This window comes from Haliaeetus albicilla, chromosome 17, assembly GCF_947461875.1.
Source record: "Haliaeetus albicilla chromosome 17, bHalAlb1.1, whole genome shotgun sequence".
NCBI lineage: Eukaryota > Metazoa > Chordata > Aves > Accipitriformes > Accipitridae > Haliaeetus > Haliaeetus albicilla.
The window spans coordinates 8,515,268-8,523,129 of record NC_091499.1 but is presented as its reverse complement, the minus strand read 5'-3'; the positions used below and the strand labels follow the sequence as shown (position 1 = coordinate 8,523,129).

The window sequence follows — 7,862 nt, the reverse complement described above, 5'->3', positions numbered from 1 at the left end:
AATTTACAGCAAGACTTAGAAAAGGAACGTATAAGAAAGCAGTTAATAAGGGGGAGCTCTATCAAGCAATTACAGCCAAGGACTAGAGTTCTCAGTGGAACAGAAAAGGGGCTGGGATCGGGGAATGACATCCCAGGAAAAGGAAGGATTTATACTGATTTTACCATTGATCAGCCTTTTATGTATCTGTTCATCTTCAGTTGGTGACGCACTGAATACAATTTGCCACTGCCCCTTTTCCTGAAAGCAAAAACTTCTGGAAAGCCAAAAGCATATAGTATAGTTTTAAACAGCCATAAAAATGCTCACTAGAAATAATACAGTTGAACCTAGCACAACTGGAAAGAATTCTGGTGCTCCTAGACAGTCTTTGAATACGTTAGACTAAAGGTTTTTGAAAGCACACAGAATTATGAAATGCTTAGATTTCTCTGCTTTTAATTCTAAAATGTTACAAAATTACTTCATCATACAAAAAATATATATGGCTTACAAAGATGCATCAATGATTTGTTTGAAATGTGTTTAGCTCACAAAATCCTCCCATCTCTTCAAAAATAGGTATTTGAGAGCACAGATGTCATCTGTTTTCAAAGCTAGTCTGGCTTGATATGTAGGGTTTCTCGAAGTAATACATTTAGGGTGGCCTGTCCTAGGATGGGCCTGAAGAAGAGCTCTTCAATAGCATCTGCACTGATGTCTTGAAGAGAGGTGATTAGCTGAAGAATCCAAGCAAACCTGCCTAGGTTTCTGTGGAACATTGTTGAGATAAACTCCATCAATGCTTGCTGAGCTTCCTGCTGCAGTGTTTGTACATAGGGGAGACATTTTAGGACATGGCATCCTGTGAAAACAAAAAGTAAAATAATAAATCTTGAGTAAATGCTTTTGTTCTGTGCCCTTCATAATGATGAGTGTCTGGCTTTCTAGCTTATAGTACTACTTTCTCTAGAAAACAATAAAAACTTTCTAAACATACTTTTTGGAAAAAGAAGATATGTCTAGTTCAATAATTTGAAGGAACATTGAGCAGCATTGTAGGCACATTGGAATCTAGCCCATTACATTAAATCCAGCTTTGAAATGGTACCAGGAAATAACTTTCACTCAGTACAGATGGAGAAGCAGCTTTATAGTGTTGTCTACCCACCAAATGATGCTGAGACCGTAGTCTGAGTAGGTGGAAACATTCCAGCTCTAATCTAAAATAGGTAGGTAACATCAGGAAGATAGAGGGGGTGGTTTGGAGCAGCAAGCAGGCTGGCAGTCTAAAGACATAGGTTTCCAGTCTCCCCAGCCCCATCTCCCTCCTATTGTTGCCTTTGCTTGCTAGACTTAGCTGGGGCACTGTGGTTCACCATGCTATCTAGCTATCTTCATTTACAGACTGAAAAGAGCATAAAGGTTCTCTGTGAGATGTATCACGACCCACAGGAGTAGGGTAGATAATTTTATTTCCTGGTTTTGTACTCCCTTTCCTCAGCCATTTCTGAAGAGGGAGAGGTCTCTGCTCTGTAGAGCCGTGGTCTGGACCCTCAATCCCATACCTCCCACAGCACGTGACTTCAAACCTGCTAGCTCGCTGAGGGTCTTTGTGGGTGCCAGGGCTCAGTTCAAAGGACACCCCGTGTTTATCCTTTGCCTCTGGTGGGATTGCTTTGTCATGTAGCTCTCAGCAACCTGTTGCCTCCTGTCCTCACCACCTGAGGATGACACCATCTTTTCCTGCCTAGAATTGCTGCAGTCTGGACAGGGGTAGCATGAATCCCCAGGTTTTGAGTTCTGCCTCTCCTGCCTCCCATGTCTTATTTTAACCCATCTCCCAGCACACACTCCAGGCCTGTTCAGCATCTTTTACAGTGACCAACCCCATGCCTCCCTGGGATGGGATCTGAACAGCTTAGACCAGAGAGTCTTCCATATAGGAACATTCATTTAAGTGTGGGAGGTTCTGCCTTCTTGCCTAGTGCCCTGTACTACGGCAAAACCAACCACGCTGGGTTTTCTTCAGTCTGTGGCTGGCTGCCCTTTCTCAGTATTCAGCAGCTCTCTTCTCCCCAGACATCACTGCCAGAGGAAGAGAAGCCTCAGCAAAGCCTGCAACTGGGCTAGCCAGAAATGAAGGGTTTGGAAAAGTCATCTTCTCCCCCAGGATTACCACCAGCTGCAAGCTGTGAGGATGGTTCCAAGTGTTAGATTTTTCACGGAAAGGAAGTTGTCAAGATTTTATATATTCAGGATGAAATTGCAATTGCTTATATCCCTTCAAATTTGCTTAATTTCCCCATTTGGTCTTCTTTTATATGTAATCAAACACTGGCTTTAATTTACAAATAATGAGAAACTTCTTGTTCTGAGATCTGTTGTAATAATATTCAGTGAAACACATATTTCCAGCTGAACTGTAAACCTCTTAAGAGTGTCTTTTTTTAACAGAAGTCCTGTCACAGCCTTGATGGAGTTATTTTTTTATATATATATGTGTGTGTGTATATATATATAACTCCATAAACATATATATATGGCACTGATACAATAACAGCACTGTTTTTCATGATTCCCATCTCTTCGCTGTTCTCATTGCTTTTCAGACAATTGTCAAAAGCAGCAAGAGCAGTTTCACCTCACTCTGTGCAGTTCATGCGTGGCGGGACAGTCCTACCTGCTTCTTCCTTTGACTTATTGCTTGGGTCCTAGAGAAGGTCTTGCAGCTGGACCCTTCACCCGTACACACATTGACCTCTCCGAAGCCACCTAGCCAAAGCATCCTGCGAAAAGCAGGGATGGCAAGATGTTCTGGAGAATCTGGATTCAGCTGATGCAAGGCTGCCCATTTCCCCTCAGGGGCTGGGCACATGCTTTCTCCTTCGCAGGTTCTTGCTGGTCCAGATGTGGTCGATCAATGACCCAGCCAGAGCCTCCTGCACAGAAGTACTGTCGGAGGACTTACACTCCATGCTGCCTGCCACCCTGTCCCCAAAGGGATTTTTTTATGATAGTAAGCACAATCTCTATACCACAAGAGATGACTCAGGGCACAAGCAAAGCTCTGCCGTACTTGTTTGTCATGCTTCTTGCCCAAGCACTGTCCTAGCTGTGCTGCTACAGCTGCATTTCTGGGCACCCTGTTGAACTCCAACTCATAACCCAGCTCTGGACTGCTCTGTGCTTCATCCTTCCCCTTTGCCTCAGCCAGTTTTGGTGGTCCCAACAGGAATAAAACATTCAGGGTGGGAGCCCACACGAGGTAATCCATGATCCAGCAGAGGGTTTAGTGTTGTCGCTGCTGGTGGCAGCCTGAAATCCTCTTAGCACTGAGGCCTGCAAAATATTAAGATTTGGCCAAACATCAAGCCAAAACTAAGAGGGCAGCTGAAAATGTGCTGCATGTATGTAGAGAACATTTTCTGAGTTTGGTGGAAAGTGTTCAAAAACTCTTAAAAATAGTAACTGTGAAACGGACAGCTGTACAGATTTGTTTGCAGCAAAACAGGTAGAGAAAGGGTGGTTTGGGCTGTGTATAAGCCCTGAGTACCTGTTTCAGCCCAGAGTTAGACTGTGAGTCTTTGTTTCATCTGGAGTCAATCTAGGCTTAACTGAAGTCCTCCCAGCTGCCTTCTGCAGCCTGTGGAGAAAGGCACCTCTGCAGAATAGGGTCATCCCACCTAAGAACTAGGGAGTCCCCCTGAAACTCTGGACAGTGTCTGCACAGCATGAAGGGTTGCTGGGCTTCTCATACGGCCCCCTGGGGAAGTAGCAGGCATTAGAAGGCACAAAACCAGAACGTAACACTGCTTCTGCTGCTTTCTCCTTAAGTGAAAATCGCATTTTATCCACAGAGATAATAAAAATGCCTGCTAGTTAAACTGTGTAAGCCATTGCAGATGAGGGATTTCTCCTCTTAGCATCACCCTGGATATAACCGGTCATTTCTTTTAGCCTGATTTTATTGTGAAAAAAACTGAGAAAATAACTTGCACTGAAACAAACTCCACTGGTTTGATGCTGTGGCATAGGCACACGAGACAATACCAAACATCTGGATGACATTACATCTCAAGAATCAGAATTTGAATCTTATTGGAAACAAATATAAAGTCACTACAGCCTTTGAGCAGCCTATAAACATTTCACCACAAGAAATATCACGGAATAACTGAAGCATTCAAGTATCCTTTTGGTGCAGTCCCAAGTATAGCATGCTGCTGACAGAGCAGCCAACAGCAGTGATTGCTGTGGAAGGAGACGGAGATCTGAGCCAGAGCAAACTGGAGTCAATAAGTCTTTCCATTTACTTTAGTGGACTTAGAGCTCAGCTTTTAATGACTCACACACTCCGTGGTGCTGACCTAGGCAACCTTCCTTCCTAGAGGCTGAACTTGGCACCAGAAGTGAGAGGATGCAATCACTAGTCTGAGTTTGCTCCGTGACTGCAGTCCCATGTAGAGATACTAAAGGATACACAGATAAATATATAAATAAATAAAAGCTGTGTAACCTCAACACAATATCCTTTTGCCTCCTTGATGAAAATCAGATGATAGAGATTATTTTATCTTCTCCAGTGTTCTTGCTATAGAGGAAGTCTTTGTTAAAATACTTCTAATACTCACATCACATACCCATGTACCATCTCTCCTTTGCTGTATTATGGGTGAGGCCGCTGTATTACCTTTGAACTGGAAATCAGTTTCAAGTGGCATGGTTAATTCTTTATGACTTAAAATTTGTTTAATAGAAGCTGTTTTGGCTTACAGTGGGTGACCTACTGCACACATCCAAGGAACCTAAATAAACTACTTCAGGCAGAAGATCATTAAATTGTGGAATACGGATTTTTGAGAACATTTAGCTATATTAATAGAAAAGAGTAAAACTAAGCATTTGTCTATACACAAATGAAAATGCCAAATGTCCTTCTAGGCACATAATCATCTGTGTAATTTCCAGGAGGACTTACCAGAATTAAAAAGAATAATTCCTTTAAGATAGGCATATTCTTTTACACTTATGTCCAGGTCCCAGAATTTCCACAATATATTCTTCATCTTCTGAACTTCTGCTAAAGATGCTCCCAGTGACGAGCTGCCCAGTTCATTGCTAGCTGTCAAAGACTGATTGAGGAGGATTTTTTTCAATAAACTAGGGGCTGAAATCTCTCTCAGGTCAAAATCCACCCCTTCTTGTGCCATGCCCAGGACAAAAAGAGGGGCCCAGTTCTGCTGTATGAGGACAAGCTGGTCCTCCCAAGGCACGTGATAAAAAGAAGGCAAGTTTCTAATAAAAGTTAAAGTCTTCAAGAGCACTTCAGAAGCTCTTCTGCACGTGACTTCTGGTGTTTTCAGGACAACTCTCCTCCTGTCCATACAAGAGCAGCCCTTGCTTCCTGTGGAGCGGTGAGGACCACGATCCTGCTGGTGCCACTTGGTCTCACTTCCACGTTCTTTGTTAAGGCTCTGGTACAGGATGCTCTTACCATGGTCCGTCTCCCACTGATGTTTCCCAAATTTCTCAGCTGGCAGCTCGGTAGCCATAGAGCCAGCATTCCCCGCGGTGGGCGACAGTGCACGTGGAGCTATGCACCAACAGCAGGGGAGAGCATTTCTGGCACGCAGCGAGGTGCTGCCTGCTTTTTATATAGACAGGCGGCTGAGAAGTAATATGACCCTGATCTGTGAAGTTACCTTGAACTTTATTTGCACCAGCCTGTTTCGAACGAGGCAGGGCCGCTGTGAGCCGGTGACAGTCACCTGTTGAGGATTTCTTGGCTGGGCAAAGGAATGTGAGCAATCCAGCCGTTAGGTGGGAACAAAGCATAAGTTTACAAAACGCTGGAGCAGACAAGGACGCTGTGTCCTTGTACGCTGGGAAAAAGGAAGATAAGAAGAGCTTGACAAACAACACCTGGATGCTGAAGAATGAGATAAGTGACTGCTGGACACCTCGTGAAGAAGCTTGCACAGCCAATAGAGGATAAGATAGCGTCGTGTGAAACGGGGTATTGTACCAATTAGAGTATTGTATAAGGCGCGTGCACAAGCGCATAAGGTATATAACTGTATCAAACGTTGTAGTAAATGGACTTCACTTGATCACATTGGTCTGTGTGTGATGTCCCTCCACAACAGTCACCCACTGCCACCGCCACGGAGGGTCTCTGCTCCTGCCACCAGCAGCAAAGGCCAGCTGTAGGACACGCACCACCAGCCCAAGGGGAGTCTAGTGAAACCTCTGACACCGTAAGTGAAGAAGGAACAAGTTGCCTCTGGTTTTATTGATACGCTGACCTTGCCCGCTAGCTAATGCTCTGGAGCGCACAGAAATACATTCATACTTACGAATGACGCTGTGGGAGCAGTCCCTTGAGTAGACACTTTTATTTCGCATTAAAAGGAGTCACCTGAAGGCGCTGTGGATGCCTACCGTTACTTTTCACGGAGCACTTAACGTGTTCGTACTTTACACTGTAGCTAATAGGATGTGACACCTATGTCAGGAAGCTCATGGGTGAAAGTTGCGGGGATGGAAATCCCATGTATAGGAATTATTTCACGTTCCTGGGAGATTTGAGAGAAACTTCAGAGAAAGCCAGCTGCCATAGCTCATGACAGTGTTATATCATCTCCTTCATTTCACGTATGATAATTTCAAACACAGAACACGCAGACTTCTCCCAGACTTGCCGTGTAATTAAATATTCTTCATACAAGCTGTGGAAATGAAACTGATGAAGAAAGAGAGAAAAATGGCAATTCATACTGGTGTGTGTGTGAATTTTTGTAGCAGAGCAAGAGCTGAGTGATAGAATTGTCAGGATTCTTCAGTCAGCATCAGGGAACATTAAGTAGCTGGAATGCAAGGAACTCAGCCTTCATAAGAAGAAACTGATACTTCAAGTTTTCATTACTTCGCACTCTCTTGCTTGTTTTTATATAGGGGAAGAGGTACTAAGTTTTTTCACTAAGCATAATGTTTATGCATTCCTACCATCTAGGCTCTCAGGACATCTTAACAAAAAATGAGCATTAAAAACAACAGCTCCAAGAGCTACTTCTGTTAGATCTCCAAGCCTTAGATGTGTAAAGGCTATCCCATCAGATGAATAGCTGCAAATTTGTCCTTTGCTACAACTGTTTGATTTTTTCCATGCTGGGCCATTTTAAATTTTCCTTTTTTTTACATCTCCATGATATTTATGTTGCAAAATTTTCCCCTTCCGAGGAGATAAAAAGTGGAGAAAGAGATGACTGCTCCAAAGTTGAGCAATCTAGTGCTGCTGAGGTGCAACTACCACTAAAAGTTGAGCAATCTAGTGCTGCTGAGGTGCAACTACCACTAACTGCAGTGAAAGTCACGGGGCACTGAACACCTGATGGGATTTGCTTGTCCATCTCTCCATCCATTCAGCAGCTCTCTACTGTTGTCCATCGCTGGGGTATCAAAGAGCTTTTTAGGTTAAAAGTGGCACAGCAACAGGGAAGTCCTGTTCTTCTTATTCTCACTGTAAAATTCTCACTGGGCTGAGGTTCAGTGGAATGAACTCCAGTTGCAGGGCTAATGCCATCTGAGGTTCTGTGTGAGTTACATAGATTGGCTAATGGCCATACTAGAAAGAGAGACTGAGCTTGCTAAAATCATTCTTACACAGAGTTTGCTTGTGAAAAAGAAGTCCTGTCTCCTAATTGCTGGTGAGCATGGTAGTGTTTCAGTAATCTAGGTAGGAGAGTGACCTCTGATAAACCCAACTCCTTCAAGGAAAAAAATTTTTTACTTCAGCTGAAATCAGCACCATTTCACAGTTCACCATCATTTCACCCTCATAGTTCATGTCATCATTTCACTGTTCCTATTAATTGTGCTTA

At 43.5% G+C, this 7,862-nt stretch overlaps 1 protein-coding gene across 1 annotated transcript; it reads right to left on the bottom strand.

Annotated features, from left to right (window-relative positions):
• Positions 1 to 5,603, bottom strand: LOC104322643 (nuclear receptor subfamily 0 group B member 2-like). The gene is made up of 2 exons (XM_009925935.2): positions 4,961 to 5,603; positions 1 to 844 (listed from the first exon to the last, which is right to left on the bottom strand). Exons 1-2 carry the CDS (start codon positions 5,532 to 5,534, stop codon positions 597 to 599), a joined length of 822 nt encoding a protein of 273 aa, XP_009924237.1. The 5' UTR covers positions 5,535 to 5,603; the 3' UTR covers positions 1 to 596.
• Positions 5,604 to 7,862: the final 2,259 nt, after the last annotated feature.